Source organism: Brassica napus, chromosome C3 (assembly GCF_020379485.1).
Source record: "Brassica napus cultivar Da-Ae chromosome C3, Da-Ae, whole genome shotgun sequence".
Taxonomy (NCBI): Eukaryota; Viridiplantae; Streptophyta; class Magnoliopsida; order Brassicales; family Brassicaceae; genus Brassica; species Brassica napus.
In genome coordinates this window covers 39,246,152-39,262,393 of record NC_063446.1, presented here as the reverse complement: position 1 = coordinate 39,262,393, position 16,242 = coordinate 39,246,152, and the positions used below count along the sequence as shown (strand labels likewise).

Genomic DNA, 16,242 nt, shown 5'->3' with positions numbered 1-16,242 from the left:
CATTTTGGTTTCATGATGGCACATCGGAATCATCTTCTAAATTCACAACATTGTTTTCATTCTCAATAACAGTCTTTGAATCTGTATTCTGATCCACTCCGGAACCTGGGTAGTATCAATCTTTAGTTGATATGTGTTTGCCTCCAAAAATTGGATCCAATCTTTCAATTCTATGAGAGCTTGTGTTCGAAGCATCATATATTTTTGAAATAGATAGTAATAAGGTATTACTTTATCATATTTTATTAACTAAAAACTTGTTGAAATAATGGTAAAATTATCTGAATATGATTATTCCACCATTCGTCATCCATTTGAATAATTTATGTGGCTGAAACGAAATCCATTTATAATTCTCGTTTTACACTTTTATAAAAATATCAGTACACCAGTTAATTTGTTCCATCTTATTTTCATAACTTCAAAAAAATATGAATCATACTATTCTTCCATTGTATCTCCCCCTTAATAATAAAATCGAAAATTAATTAGCAAATTAAACTATATAAACATATAAAATATTTATTCACTAAATAAATAGCTCTTTAGCATTTGATGATTGTCCTTGATATGTTATACCTATAAGACAATACATCATAAATGGTTAAATTTATTTAATTCTAATATTATAAATAAATATTAACAACTGAATTTATAGTACATAAACATTTTTTTACTATTAATCTAGCTACAAAAGGTAATAGGTACATTAATACAAAACATTATACAATTGACTTACCCTAACACAACTCCAATTTCTTGATTTGTAGAGAAAGTTATTGTTTATAAGATTTTCGTTTAGTGTGTTTTGTTGAGTAGTAGTTGAGGTATTATATAGAAAATTTCGAATGTCTAAAATAAGTAATGTTAAGAAAAAAAAAAAGTTGACTACTAAGTGAATACGAAAGAATAGTCCAAGTCATAGTCGATAATAACGAAAAGAATAGAAAATATAGCTTATAGGAGTTAAAAGAAAGAAAACCTATAATTTCTATTCATAGTTAATAGTAAGCCTAAAACTAATCATACTCATAGTTAACACTAAGTAAAAAAAATAGGAATATAGCTTAGAGGTATGAAAAAAGTAAGAAAAAAATCCCTAAATAAAATTAAAATTTATCAGCAATATATATATATATATATATATTTTTGTAACACCATCAGCAATATATATATATTGTAATGACTAAATTGAAATAATTTAATTTATTTTATTGATAAGTTTAAATTATGTGAGTTATTATATGATGAAATTGGATATTTTGATAATAAATCAATGTGTTATGAACTATTCTCATAGCTTATCTCTTGGCCTGAAAATTTTGCATATTTCCACAGCTTATCTTTGGCGTGACATATTCTCATATTGTCATACTCTTGGGGTATGTGTGTATTGGCACTTCAATGGTTTTATATATTGGATGGCAGTTGTTCAATATATATATATATATATATTGGATGGCATATTTGATTTGAACTATAATTTTGTTTCTCAACGGATAATTGATGTCACCAATTTACATTATGTTGTTATTTTATTATTTGTATTTCTTTTTGTTTACAATCTAATTAATAATTTCAAATTGTTAAAAAAGAACCAATATATTTCAAAGTCAAAATTAGTTATTGCTCTACGAAGAAAATATTTTCGATTACTTTTATTAAATAATTGAAAATAAGAGATTCACAATTACCTTTTTATTCGTTTTCCTTTCTAATATGCTTACCAATATTCAATAAGCATATTTATAAGTTTACATTTTTCCTTTAAAAAAAAATTAGAATCGTTTTGGACTCAGATTCTAATACTCAAAGAATGTTTCACGTCGCCCACATGAAGAAGATGCTGACCCAAACCAATCTTCCTCTTCCCAACTTCATCAACAACGCTTAAATCTTTACAGACATCAACCTTAAACTTAACCACCGCTTCTTCCATCTTCCCCAAACGAATCTTCTCAAATCCTAAAAGATGCTTCCTCGGCGATCCGTGAACCGCTGGCGGCGTCGTGAATAAAAACACCGTGTGAATACCTTCTCTATCTCCACCGTTCTGTACCTTAATTTGAACCTCAAACGCCGTTCTTCCCGTACCGGAGACAACGTTATCACAATGCGGTCCGATCGCCTTCAGCGATTGACATTCGGATGATCGGCAAACGTGATTCTCTTCAAGACTGAGAGAAACTAGCCGTGGAGCTTTGACTAAACTGTGACTGAACTTGGTGTAGCTGAGTCCATCGCCGAAGGCGTATACCGTCTCTCCGGTGTAGAACCGGTAAGTCCGACCCGGATACCCGTTTGAATTATCGGGTCTCATGTTCATATTCGTCATCGGAACTTTCTCCACGTAGGATTGTGGATACCACGTCATCGGCAATCTTCCACCTATTAAAACATAATTAACCGGTTATCTCTGGTTTTAAAATTTAATTCACCGGTTATCTCTGGTTTTAAAATTTAATTGACCGGTTATCACTGGTTTAAGTTTAAAACAGAGCTTTCTTACTTGGATTATAACGGCCGAAGATGACGTCAGCGATGGCGATACCACCAGCTTCTCCGGGATAACCAACCCACAAGATCCCGGCGATCTTCGCGTCGTTCTTAGCGAACGTAATGTCGAAACCTCCACCAGACATGATAACGAGAAAGACCGGTCCTTTCGCTGCCTTAGCCACTTGTGTCACGAGATCTTGCTGTTGTCCGGGAAGATTCAGATCGACTCTGTCGCGGCTCTCTGCCTCGATAGACTGGTCTGCACCTATCACAAGCACCGTCGCGTCAGCAGAAGCTGCTAGCTTCGTGGCCCCAGCTACATCCGCCACCGCGCATGCTACATTAGAGCAGCCTGGTAGATACGTTGTCGATACCGTCCCGGCTAAGCCCTGAAGCGGTGTTGTGTACTTACACGGCGTGCCTTCGTAGTTTCCGATCATTGTTTTCGTGACGTTCGCGTTTGGTCCAATCACGGCTAGCGTTTTGATCGCTTTAGGAGAAAGCGGTAAGGAACCAGTGTTTTTCAGTAGTACAATGCCTTGTCTTGCTGCTTCTGCGGCTAGCTCTTGGTTCGCGGGCGTGCAAACGTCTTTAGGACCTAACCCTCCGTAGATCTGTTTCTTTGGATCTCCGTCGAAGAATCCTAATCGCATAAGGGTCAAGAAGTTGTTCGAGATCGCTTTGTCGATAGCTGCTTCGTTTACCAAACCGGCTTTAACCGCTGCCTCTGTATGGTCACCCAAGAAGTAACCACAGTTCAAGTCCAAACCTGCATTGATAGATATAGCTGCAGCTTCTTCTGGAGTTTTGGTATAGTGCTGGTTCTTATACAACACATCTACCGAGTCACAGTCCGAAACAATGTACCTATTTTAAAAGAAAAACTCAAAATCAGAACGCATCACATTTTCAATTTTGACATGAAAAAAGGTTATAAATCCACTGATTATTACCCGTTTAACTTCCATTCACCACGGATAACACCAGAGAGGAGATCTGGATCAGCACATGTCGGTTTACCGTTAACTTTATTGTAAGAACACATAACACTCGCCACATTCCCATCAACTACGCAACTCTTGAACGGTGGTTGATATGTATCATCCAGATCCTGTTGATTCACCTATTCCAACAAACAAACAAACACACACACAAAAGGTTAGTACAACCACTAAAAATGTCTTTGGTCCAACCAATATTAAACCCATGGCTTGGCATTTTAATAAAACAGAATCTGAACTAAACAAACTGACCCAAAATCTAGTACCTAACCGGTCACAACAAACAAATCTGAGCTAAAATGAACACAAAACCGGATTTAGTACCATTGGACAAACACACTATATGTGACCAACCATTTAGTACAAAACACTGAAAATGAAATATATATATTTTTTGTCATCAGATAACGGTTTTGAGTTTTTACCACGGCGTTAAAACTGTAACGTTCTACGCCTTTCCAGTTATCAACGTCGTAAGCGGTGTAGTGTTTGCAGCATGCGGCTACTTTGAGGCGGTTAGCATCGCTGCTGTCAGTTTCTTGAAGACCCTTAACGTATCCTGTAGCATACTTGCTAGAAAGCAATGGATCTTCTCCAGGAGTCTCTTGTCCTCTTCCCCATCTCGGATCTCGGAATATATTAACATTCGGTGACCAGTACGTTAGCCCGGCTAATCCAACGTTGTACATTGCCCTCGCTTCCGTCGAGACAACCTTAACAAACGAGTAATAAAGATTATAATACGGTTTAACGAACGTGTTAACTTGTATTAAAAGAAAGAGAAGAACGAGAGGGCCTAGTTGCATTAATAACTTAGATATTTACATTATCCAAAAAGGGAAATAAAAACAATAAAAATAAAATAAAAAAGATAATAGGGATACCTTGCCAATGGCTTGAAACAGAGATACGTTGAAAGAAGCAGCGGTGAGTATAACCTGAGGAAAACTCGTAGCGCCGGGAACTTGGCCGGAGAAATGCGTGCCGGGTCCGACATAAGAAACGCCGTGAAGTGCTTCGGACCACCATTCATACGTCGGAATCCCAAGCCGTGTCACGCCGTGAAGTTTACTCGTTAAAACCCCGATCTTTTCTTGCAACGTGAGCCTCGCGACCAGATCAGCGACTCGGTATTCGATCTTTATAGCGGTGTTGCAGAACCCATAAGCGGCGAGAGATGGGTTTCCGGCGACGTCGCAGGCGAAAACTGGCGTGGACTGAGCGTTTGATGAATCTAGTAAACAGAGGAAGAAAAGAAACAGAGAGAATACAGAGGAGGGTGCTCTGTTTCTCCTTGTTAGTGGAGAAGAAGAGCCCATTGTGTTTAAGAGTTTTGATTCCTGGGATATCATTTTTGATTGGTTTAGTGATACTATTTATATACTAGCAAGCTAGTACCGCTCACTGAAGAATTGGTGGTTTTTATAAATAATATAGGATTGTATTATTCATATTTTTCTATTATATAATTAAGACTCAGAAAAACATGATACGGTAGGGAGAAATAATGATACGGACCATACGGTCTATAATGTTTTTTTTTGGTAAAACGGTCTATAATGTTTGATACTGGATAAGTGTTACGATGTATACCTCTGTTCATTCATCTTTTTACTTAATATAGTTTTTTTCAAAATAACGAATCTAGCATACGAGTGGGTTTATACTTTTAACCTTTAGCTTTATACAGACATAAGCACATATAATATTCAACGTACAAGGTTGTATTTTTTCCTCTTTTGTCTCAACGTATAAATTTGTTTAAACCCGTGAATTGGCTTGGCTGGCTGGTTTATATTAATACATATTTATTTCCAAGTACTTTGTATTACTTCTCTAGCTCAAATATGATTTTGTGACAATACTTAAGTTATACTGATAGTCAGGTCTGACTCTTCAATAGGAAATTGTGCGCACACATTTAGAAAAATTAGATTGAAATGCTCAAACATCTACCATTAATCAACTACGTAGATGATAAAAAATTCAAGTAAGCAGATTCTTTTCTTTATAAAAACTTAACTAATGGTATTTTCGGTGGGATTTTTTTTTTTTAAACGAGAAAAGGAAAAACAATAAAAGAATCATATAGATCCCAATAAGCGAGGGTGTTTGGTAGTGACCCGTGACGGTGTGGTATTATCAAATCAAATGGTAAATTTTGTCGAGCTTCAAAGTGCAAGTTGCTTGCCTTCTTTATTTCCAGTCCGTGAATCTTTATGGTTTACAGTCGTTTTTATTTGTGTGACAGACATTGTGTACTCAGAAAGAACATGTATTTACATTTAACATCAAGTATATTATATTTGAGTTTTATGGATGAGTGATGATATCATCAATTGGATATCTGATATAGACCGAGTTTCATTAAACGCGTTTTGCTTTGTGCCATCAGCAATATTCATATTTAGATAGACTGTAAACTCTAGAGATTAGTTTGATTTTTGGTTTGAGAGTATTTTCGTTATAGTTTCCAACAAGAATGGATATATAAATATATATATTTATATCAAGGAAAAGTTTTTAAAATATATGTAATACTTTTATAAAAATATATACATAAACTAAGCCATATATCGGGTTCTACACCAACATCCAGTGCATGTGTCTGGACCATATATCACCCAAAATGAAAAATAGAAAAAGAAATCGTGTTCATGTATATATATAGTTATATTGATTGATTGAGAAAAAGATAATAATAATGGGTTGTTATATATATCTTCAAACCCATTGGTCAGAGAACTGATTCAAACTAAATAAATTGTAAGCTATAAATTTTGTGTTGTTGCATTGCAATTTCGTTATAGAAGACATACAAGTGATTACTATACTGAAATAGAACGTAAAGACGAAGAATAACTCATTAGATTAACGTGTTAACTTTACATAGGACACATGCTTCACTCACAAGTAAGAAAAGTGCCCGCATTCTATTTGCTAAATGAATTAAATTCACAAATAATGATTGCTAATAAGTACCTGAAGCTAAATTATTGTTTTTTTTTATCAACATAATTCATTCATACTAGGAGCAAGAAAATACCGACTTTGCCAAACGATCGGCTTCAACGTTTTTCGATTGAGAGAAAAAAGAAAAGGAGATAGAGTTGAACAAATCTGAGAGACTCTTGATGTCGGAGACAACACCGAAGACCTCTTTTTCCATCAGATTGCTATTAATCGCTAAATTATTGGTTCATGCTTCTCATTTTAGATGAAACTTTATGTTAATAAAGTAAGTAAGCAGCATACAATACTTACTGATATCATTACTACTTTAACATTACTTGCTAATTTGCTACAATAAAGTCTGATCTGATTAAGGAATTCAATCACATATCAAAAGCAAGATCAGTTTATTTAATAATTGATAGATAGGTTTTTGGCATTTGGGGACATATATATTTATAATAATTAGAAGATTGGCTGAATCAAAAACAAATTAAAGTTGCATGACTACGTGTAAGCAATTTTTTTTTTTTTTTTTTTTTGAACTTAGCTTACGTGTAAGCAAATTGTGGGAAAATAAATCAAATTAGGTTATTTACGTCTCGACTACGTTACGACAATGTCTCCATCACATAATCCATAAGTTTCTGATTTTTTTTTTCCATATAATGTTTCTGAAATGCACATTCTTATTTCACAACTATGATAGTTATAACACGCGAGTGTACTTCTTTATTTACCACAATACATATACTGATTTACTTTTCTCACATACTGATTTACTTTTCCCACATATACTCGTAGCAGTCAATATATTTATCATTTTACCATTGTCTCTCGGTTTTGCATGACACTACTTCTTTATGATTTCTCCATATATACCTTAACCACTAGAATCATAACTTGTCAGACATTACTTTCGTTTTGTATTTGTATTCTTCATAAAGAAACGATTGGATATAATGTCTTCAACATGATCTTTCACTATCAGTTACATAAAACTTTTTGACCTAACTCATTGAATAATATACGTAAGGTAGATTATGTTGTTGTACACGGCATGCAGCGTTTTAGACATTACTTATTATTTAGTTAGAGCAGGTGATCGGCAATGATCGATGAAGACAGAACTACGATGAATTATTGTAATTGGTCACATTTCAGAAACCAACAAATATTCCTAATTGTTAAAAAGAAAACAAATATCGCAGTACTGAAACTTGTTCATAATCATAATTGGATAACATTAACTTGATTAATGGATAGACTTTCAAAAACATGTAATACTATCATTAATCGTAACATATGTACGAAATTAGATCGTAGAGGAGACTATATGGGTTTGTAATTTTCCTGTATCATCTATGGCTATAAGTCTATAACATAACTTAGCATTCCGATAATTCTCTTGAGTAGAATGGATTTTCTTACATAGTTGACAATATGTAAAGCTAATATTGTTTTAGTTTTATGATTATACTAGTGTTCTGTCCCGTACTACTTACGGGCACAAAAATTAATATGCATATCTTATGAAACTCTAATATATACAATAATATTGGTCGAAGATCCAATGAGGTAACTGATGAGATCCTCAAAAAAATTTCCTTCCTGATATACTGTTGTTATAATCTGATCCAGTAAAATGATGTGGATTCTCTAGTCTAGTGTTGTGTTAGAAGAATTCACTCCCTTGTAGGCACATCTTTTTATCTTTTTCTTTTTGTTTTTATTGGCTCTTCATATTTTGCATAATACTTGTGTTAATGGTCCACTAATCACGTATTCACTCCTTTTCTATTTAGAACTTTTTGATTGAAGAATATACCTTTCTAAAGATAAGCCATAAAAACTAATTTTAAATAGCCAATTCTTTATATAGAGAGAATGTACATATTTTTATCTCGTTTGTAAACATTGCTCTGGTTTCCCTGTCCTTTTTGAAGAATTAAGCTCTGAAAAAACAGAATACTCAAGTTACATCTTCTATCAGAATCATGTTAAACGAATCAAATGATATTAATTTGAACCAGAATAGAAAAAGAATATGAATAGAGTAGTCACAGACTTGTACTGATTTTTGTTTATATACTGAAAAGCTGGGAAAATTGAATATGAAACGATGGAGAAGAAGAGATAAAAAAAACAGTTATTGAAAATTATATAGTAGAAGATGAAACAGGTTGAAGTCATATCATGATTTGAGAAGTTATATATGACGTGAAACAGATTCCTAGATCAAAAGTTATGTAGGAAAAAAATTGTTTGAAGTGGTGAAAACTAATTTTGAACGTGGGATGAGATCCTTTGAGAAAATATAGGAGTTTAGTTTTTTTTTTTTTTTTTTTTTTTTTTTTTTAACAGCAAACAATGCACAGACTCATATTGACTCTGTGAACCAACTTGGAAACTCTGCATCCATGTGTACGACGAAAGACGGTTGATGCCGGGCACTACGTGCTAAGCTGTCCGCCTTTTGGTTCGCCGTCTTTGGTACATGAACGATGTCTGAGTTGTGGAAGCTTCTTCTCAAAAGCTTGCTTCTTCTCAAAAGCTTGATGTCTTCTAAATAGGCTCCAAATGCAGGCCATTCCTCAGGTTCCGAAACCATCTTCACCAACTGAGAACAATCTGTTGCAAACGTAACCTGAAATTGTCTTAAATTTCTCATGCATTCCATTGCCCAAATCAATGCCTCCACCTCCGAGTGAAGAGGTGATAGACATGCACAAACATTTCGTGCCCCTAACAAACCATCAAAGCCTGGTAAAGTACTAAACCATCCTTGCCCTGAGAACACATCCTTATCTTTCCAAGAACCATCTATAAAACACCATCGTCCTGTATTCGTTTGGATGGAACTATTCTGTGTAACTGGTGTCACTCTCTGATTCCTTAAAACCTGAGCCTCAGCCCAAAGTTTTGATTCCAGTACAGCCAGGTTAAGTGTATCTCTCGGATCAACATCAATATTACTAAACACCTTCTTATTCCGACTTTTCCAAATATACCATAAGATCCATGCAAACTGATGGTCATCCATCTTTGGATTAACTCTCCAGAAAAGATGATCCATATTCGCAAAGAAAGAATATAGAGGGAAATTATTCGGATTCGAGGGTATCTTAGATAAGGCCCACACCTGTCGTGCTGGAGGACAATCAAAAAACACATGGTTTATCGATTCCTCCTGATCACCACAACGTGAGCAAAATATATCTCCATGTATTCCTCTTGCGTTTAAGTTCTTCATAACCGCTATACATCCTGAAAGTAGTTGCCATAAGAAATGCCTTATCTTCGGAGGACACTTCAATTTCCAGCAATAGGCTTTAAGAACATCAACTGTGGGTCCATAAAAATCTGGTGGTTTTTCCTTATCTGGATAGACTCTTTCCACTTGATACCCAGATTGGACCGTATATTTTCCATTGTTAGTAAAATGCCATCCAAGCCTATCATCCATCTGATTTGTACTCAAGGGTATACTTGTAATGATCTTAATATCCTCCGGGGAAACCAAAGTGCTTATAGCCTGTAAATTCCATGTACGAGATGCCGAATGTATTAAGGAATCCACGGTGAGATCCGGGTAACAGTGATTAGGGTTTTTATTTGCTGGTCTCGGGCGAGTGAATGGGAGCCAGGGGTCATTCCATACAGATATAGATGACCCTGTCCCCACCCGTTTAATTAGTCCTTTACAAACCAGAGATCTAGCAGAAGTAATACTCCTCCAGCCATATGACGGGGAGTACGAGCGGATCGGTTCCAGGGGTGAAGCATTCCTATAGTACCGTCCTTTAAAAACTCGAGTGATGTCTGTATATAGATTACCAAAGGCCACTGTGAAGAAGCTCACAAATGCCGTAGCTCAGTTCTGGTGGAGCCCAGGTGGAGGCACGAAAGGTATGCATTGGAAATCATGGGATAAATTATGTGTTCCTAAAGATAATGGTGGCCTTGGTTTTAAGGATCTCACTGATTTTAATACGGCGATGCTTGGTAAGCAATTGTGGCGTTTGATCGAGAAACCGAATACTCTATTTTCTCGAGTTTTTATAGGAGTTTAGTTATATTTGAAGTTGCAAATTTTGAAAATTACGTGATGGTTTTTTAGCTTTTTTCTAATTCTTTTTTTTTTGTAAAACAATAGCCATGTGTCATTATTTTAGTAAGCAAGTTACTTGTACTTTAGTATATAAAAGATACATACATACAAAACTGCCACGAATAGAAAACAATCATAACCACTCAATCAATTTATATTTCAAATAATGCAATGATGATAATAACAATTATAGCCATAATTATATAATGAATGATACTAAGTACCAACTACTAACAACTTCAATAACACTAGTAGTGGTGTCACTAGATGATCATGTTCTTCAGTCGGTAGTTGCTCAGTCTACATGTATAAAATTTGCTCCAGGTTTTTTTTGCCATATGTTTTTTTCAAATTTATATTTACATATTTTTTCTTGACATTGATAACTATTTCTCAAAATATGTCGGGTTGAAAATACACTGAGCATTAGTTAGTTAGATGATGAAATCACTAACTATACCTTGACATTGATGACTATTTCTCAAAATGAGGCCTGAATTAGATGTTAAAATTAGTTAGAATTCTGTTGAATTTTGAATACCTAATAGGATGAACTACTTGGTAGATATCAATTGCAAAAAATGCCTTCTAAAACCTTATCTTACATTTTTCGTTTTATTACATACTGTAAATTCAAAATCAATATATTCAAAATTAAAAAGGACTCCTTTCATACCAAATTATATATGATATGCAAAAGTAAAGTTTGAAAATGGTGAACATATTACATATATTATTTTTTATTTTTATTTAATTTTATGAGTGAGTTATACCTTTCATAATGGATAACTTGAAATCTAAGCAACTTGTTCATTTGTGGACCCAACTTCAATCAAGTAACAAAACTATATCTCTACCATTTATATGTTTACATGTAACTACTTACTAACGAAGAAGATTATGATGTTTTGATATCGACTTGCGACTTTATTGTCGCCATTGGTTAGGTGTTCAAATTGACAATGTCTTTCAACATCTCCATGATCTTTAATATAGATAATGAAATCCATCTTGGCCATGAAAACAAATCGAAAGTATATTTGAAAAGAAAGAATAAAAGCAACTTGATATTTTTTCAAAGTGGCATAAGATTGCATCGACCTTTTCATTTTATCCATGCCCTACAGCCACGCAAGATTGCATCAATTAAATGAATACAAAACTAGTAAAAAAATTAAAGAATTTAAGTTTTTTTAAAATAAAAACTGATCACATCTAATAGTCTAGAAAGATACAACATGTTATGTTGTGGTCTTTACTAACATCTTTTTAAAAGAAATCTTATTCTCTTGTAGAATACATAATAAGATAAAGAAAAAACCACCAAATGATTTTTATTATTTAAAAGAAATGGGTTGCCATCAAGATCTGAGGTTTCTTCTTTTCTTCTTCAACTTGAATGACAGCTTCTGTTTTGATCTCTTTAACCTTTTTATCCCAAATATCATCTACTAGTTTCCATGTGTCATCACTGATGATTTGCGTCTGCATAAAACAAAAAGAGGATATATATAAAGGGAAAGAAAATAGTAGTTGCTAATGTTATTTTTGATCTATGTGTTGATATGTACCTCCATGGGACGAGGAGCACCAAATGTTGCAAAACCAACGTTTCCTGGAGAGAATGTTACTCTCCCTGGAAGGGATACACCGTGAATTCCCCATCTTCCCGCATAGACCAAAGCTCCATATTCATCCACAGGTCTCACAGGTTTCTGTTTTCATTAATCAGAAAGAGACTTGGAAAACTGAAACAACCAATAAACACACAGAGAAGATAGAGAGTTGGAGAGAGATAACTAACTTGAGGAATCCTTGGAGCTGTGTTGTAAATGTTCCAAATTTCATCGGCTTTGATTTCTCCATTCTCAAGCAGCACATCTGAAAATAGCATCACACTCTTTAAGACTGTTGAGTGTATGATGAAACAGAGAGGACTTGATATTCTAAACTAAACCTGTGATTTCTTCAAGAGCTGATTGATATTCTTGTAAGATTGATGAGCATTTCTCAACAGCAAACCGCATATATTCATCGCGTAATGCTTCAAGTTTAGGAATAAGCTACACGCAGTAGGAGAATCACAAGAGCTCTTAACAAACAAAAAGAAGCAAGGAGAGTAAATGGAAAATAGAAAAACTTACATTTGGAACAAGGTCTCTTTGGTTTCGGTAATAAGCTTTTCCAAAAGCAGTCATTCCCGTCTGAAGAATCAGAAACTCCGCTCGCTGTGATGCTTCCAAAGTAGACTTAGCAGAGATCCAAGACAAGTTTTCTATTCCAAACATCTCTTCTTCAACTACTCTGGCTATAAACAATTCAAAGGAATCAAGTCAAGCAACAGAGATGTTTCTGATCACATCTATAACAGGCTTTTCTGGCTTTGTAACTTACGAGCACATGCACGGATTATTGAGTTCACATAATCTGACTTTCTCGCGAACACTCTCCCTGAAGTTTCTGTGTAACGCATGTTTGGTTGGCTTCTGATCGAGTTTATGTCAGTCTGCAGAGAGAAGCACATGGTACAATTTGGTCTTAAAATCATGTTATAATCCAATGGAGCACATGAAGAATTTCAATTTACCTCACTGATTGGACGGTACTGATCTGGAAGATAACAAGCAAGAACAGCAACAGACGCTTCTCTGTATGCCAATCTCAACTTCAACTCTTCTGGAACTTCCGTGCTGTCTTCTTGTCCCGTCTCAAATGTTCCTTTTTGCTGCAATGAGGTGTAATCAGACTTTGCTAAAACAGAATAAACTGGAAGCTAAGCAGTGGTTTACCCTCTTAAGCGCCTCTAGGAGCTCTTCTCTTCCAATGTAGTCTAAGTCTTTTCTTGCAGTCAAGATTCCAGCTTCATTTCTGTCAACAACCAACCAAACAACCATCAGTGTTTTCGATTTTTCAAACACGTAGTTGAAGCTGAAGGTTTTATTTATTACAAAACGTTTTGCAGTTCAGCTCCAGTAAAATCTTCTGTGTTCTCAGCTACTTCTTGCAGTAGCAACTCCTTCTCATCTTCGGATCGGAAGAATTTATTTCTAGCATGAACCTTTTCATACAAACAGAACCTTTAGCTGAAGCACAAAGCCAAACCAAAACTCTTTTGATTCAAGAAAGTAAAAATCAAGTACCTTTAATATAGCCAATCTACCGTCTTTTGAAGGTAAACCAACTCTTATGATTTTGTCGAAACGCCCTTTTCTCAAGAGAGCAGGATCAAGAATATCTAATCTATTTGTTGCACCTATGACTAATACCTGCAAAAAGTCTATATGATTAATAGCTAGAAAATGTTTTGCTGAAAAAGAAACTTGAATAGCAAACAGAAAACATTACTTGTGATGTAGAAACTTTAAATCCATCCATCTCAGTTAATATCTGAAGCAAACCTTGTTCTCTCTCTGCTCCTCCCTGTTCCATTAGGAAAACGTTTAAAAAAAAAGTTTATTCTCTTAAAACTAATATTTAACTTCCGGAGCAAAGAGGAGAACTCTTACCCCGCCAATATCTGGTCCACCTCGCTTACTCCCAATTGCATCAATCTCATCAATAAAGATTATAGATGGTGCAAAGGATCTAGAGCTACCAAAAAGATCTTTTACACGAGATGCAGCCACTCCTACAAACATCTGACAAGAAAACCAGAAAACTCCTTTAAAAACCTGAGATATTTCAAATATTGTTTTATGTCGTTAGCACAATCAAAATCCTTTACTTCAACAAAGTCGGTTCCATTTGCCGCAAAGAAAGGTAAACCAGCTTCCCCAGCAATAGCTTTAGCCAACAGAGTTTTCCCTGTCCCGGGAGGTCCATGAAGAAGAACACCTTTTGGACAATAAATGCCTTTGTTCTGAAACTCCTCGTCATTCTTTAGAATCCTCACAATCTCTTGTAACTCCCTCTTTATATACTCCTGACCAGCAAAATCATCAAACGTTACACCAGTTCTCTCCTCTGCTGATATAAACTTTGCCCTGAGGGAGAGAGAGAGGAAAAAAAAACAATTATAATATTAGACAAGGATATGTTTTGTGTCATTTAAGTCAAAATCTAATGTGACATACCGACTCTTGCCTAGGGATCCAAGAGCTTGGCGCTTGAGGGGTGTTCTAATCTTCTTGGTAGGGGTTCCGAGATCACAAGGGATCAACTTGGCATAGATTGGCCTCGTTATACTGTCGATCCAAACGTAAAGCGAAACAAACAGAGCAAGTCTCATAGACCAAACCACAAAAGTGGCAACCGTAGTGTAGACTTCAGCTGGAACCACATCTACATTGAAAACCTCTACATTAACTATTTGCTGATGCAGCTTGGTCCAAACATCATTCCAACCATCAATTGGCATTCGATCCACAATGTGACGGCGGAAGATTATCTCCTTTTTGGAGTCTTCCTCTTCTCCTAGAGGCTTCCCATCTTTATAATAAGGCAATATCACTGCAACAACAACATCAACAATAAGTAAAAGATTTTAAGGAAATGTGGACAATACTCAGTGAACTTTGAAACCTGATATTGCCTGTCCGTAATTTGAATACTCCATGTACTGAACACTGTTGGAATCTAAGAGCTTCATGAAGTCGCTGAAGTTGATCCGGTGAGAGGTCTCAGGATCCCATTCTGTTCCCTTTAACTTCCCACGCATCGTTAACAATGTCCTACTCCAATCCGAAGCCATGACAAGCTGCCTTTCTAATTGTAAATTAGCCTTTCTCTCTAGCTCTTCCTTGTTGCTGATTCGTTCTCTCTCAGCTTCCCTTAATCTCTGCCAAATCCAAAACACGAAATCAAAGTTCCCTCTTAACGATTCAAGTTCCTAATTGCTCTTCAAAACTCAATTCGAGAAAATAAAAATCTAAACTTTAACTCAAAGAGAGAGAGATAAACCTCAAAGAGACGATTCGACTCAGCATCTTCTTCCTGTGACTCAGTAGACTCAAAGCTCGATGGTTTACAGCAAGTAATCAACCCATTTCTTCGTGAAGAAAAGAGATTGAATTTGGGAGTTAGCTTAGCTTCAGTTGGTTTTCTCCGGCGGAGGAAGCTAGACAGAGAGCTCGGAGATTGAATGGGGAGGAGGAGGGTCTTAGAAGGGTTTAAGGGCTTCGAGAAGTGGGTTGGCGTTAACGAACTCGATAGATAGAACGCCATTGTTCAATCATCAGAGGAGGAAAGAAGAAGCTCCGAGCTTTGAAGATGATAGCAATAAAAAAAAGATTCTAGAGGTGAATTTCGAAGCTGGGTTGGGTTCTTCGCGAAGATTGGAAGAGAAGATCGAACCGCTGCGTTTTAAGAGATTACCGGTACGATTATCACCGGTACACAACCAAATTTCTGACAATACGGTAATTTGATAACCAACCGGTGCGTTTTAATGAGATTCTCCGGTACTATCATAACTGGTACACTATTCTGGAAATACATTCAATTTGAAACCGAACCGGCGGCTCGAAACGATGCGTTTTACAGTTCTAAGAAACCGATAGATGTTCAAAAAAAAAAGAAATAGCACCGATAAAAAACAATATACCGGTAGTAACCAAGCATAACCAGACGCTATTAAATTCGAATTTCCGGTAATAGAGATACCGAACCGGTTTTAACCGAGCAAGAAGCTTGATGTTCGGAGTAAAGAAACCGTTGTACATGTTTTTTTTTTTTTTTTTT

At 35.5% G+C, this 16,242-nt stretch overlaps 2 protein-coding genes across 2 annotated transcripts; both read right to left on the bottom strand.

Annotated features, from left to right (window-relative positions):
* Positions 1-1,683: 1,683 nt before the first annotated feature.
* Positions 1,684-4,991, bottom strand: LOC106377238 (beta-D-xylosidase 4). The gene is made up of 5 exons (XM_013817438.3): positions 4,385-4,991; positions 3,926-4,213; positions 3,453-3,622; positions 2,510-3,366; positions 1,684-2,388 (listed from the first exon to the last, which is right to left on the bottom strand). The coding sequence occupies exons 1-5, from the start codon at positions 4,850-4,852 to the stop codon at positions 1,796-1,798; spliced, it is 2,376 nt and encodes a 791-aa protein (XP_013672892.1). The 5' UTR covers positions 4,853-4,991; the 3' UTR covers positions 1,684-1,795.
* Positions 4,992-11,737: 6,746 nt separating this feature from the next.
* LOC106377237 (probable inactive ATP-dependent zinc metalloprotease FTSHI 4, chloroplastic) lies at positions 11,738-15,836 on the bottom strand. The gene is made up of 16 exons (XM_013817437.3): positions 15,463-15,836; positions 15,085-15,340; positions 14,637-15,012; positions 14,288-14,546; positions 14,070-14,201; positions 13,909-13,983; positions 13,704-13,829; positions 13,512-13,621; positions 13,353-13,431; positions 13,151-13,288; positions 12,958-13,069; positions 12,708-12,871; positions 12,521-12,626; positions 12,368-12,444; positions 12,135-12,278; positions 11,738-12,048 (listed from the first exon to the last, which is right to left on the bottom strand). The coding sequence occupies exons 1-16, from the start codon at positions 15,724-15,726 to the stop codon at positions 11,905-11,907; spliced, it is 2,562 nt and encodes an 853-aa protein (XP_013672891.1). The 5' UTR covers positions 15,727-15,836; the 3' UTR covers positions 11,738-11,904.
* Positions 15,837-16,242: the final 406 nt, after the last annotated feature.

What these genes read in the sequence shown, in the direction of transcription:
- LOC106377238 (XM_013817438.3), bottom strand. Translation starts at nt 4,852, where the DNA reads ATGATATCCCAGGAATCAAAACTCTTAAACACAATGGGCTCTTCTTCT. An exon ending in GTTACAGTTTTAACGCCGTG is followed by an intron (nt 3,623 to 3,925) that starts GTAAAAACTCAA and finishes TTGTTGGAATAG; the next exon opens with GTGAATCAACAGGATCTGGA. An exon ending in GGTGAATGGAAGTTAAACGG is followed by an intron (nt 3,367 to 3,452) that starts GTAATAATCAGT and finishes CTTTTAAAATAG; the next exon opens with GTACATTGTTTCGGACTGTG.
- LOC106377237 (XM_013817437.3), bottom strand. Translation starts at nt 15,726, where the DNA reads ATGGCGTTCTATCTATCGAGTTCGTTAACGCCAACCCACTTCTCGAAG. An exon ending in CAGCTCCAAGGATTCCTCAA is followed by an intron (nt 12,279 to 12,367) that starts GTTAGTTATCTC and finishes TAATGAAAACAG; the next exon opens with AAACCTGTGAGACCTGTGGA. An exon ending in GTGCTCCTCGTCCCATGGAG is followed by an intron (nt 12,049 to 12,134) that starts GTACATATCAAC and finishes TGTTTTATGCAG; the next exon opens with ACGCAAATCATCAGTGATGA.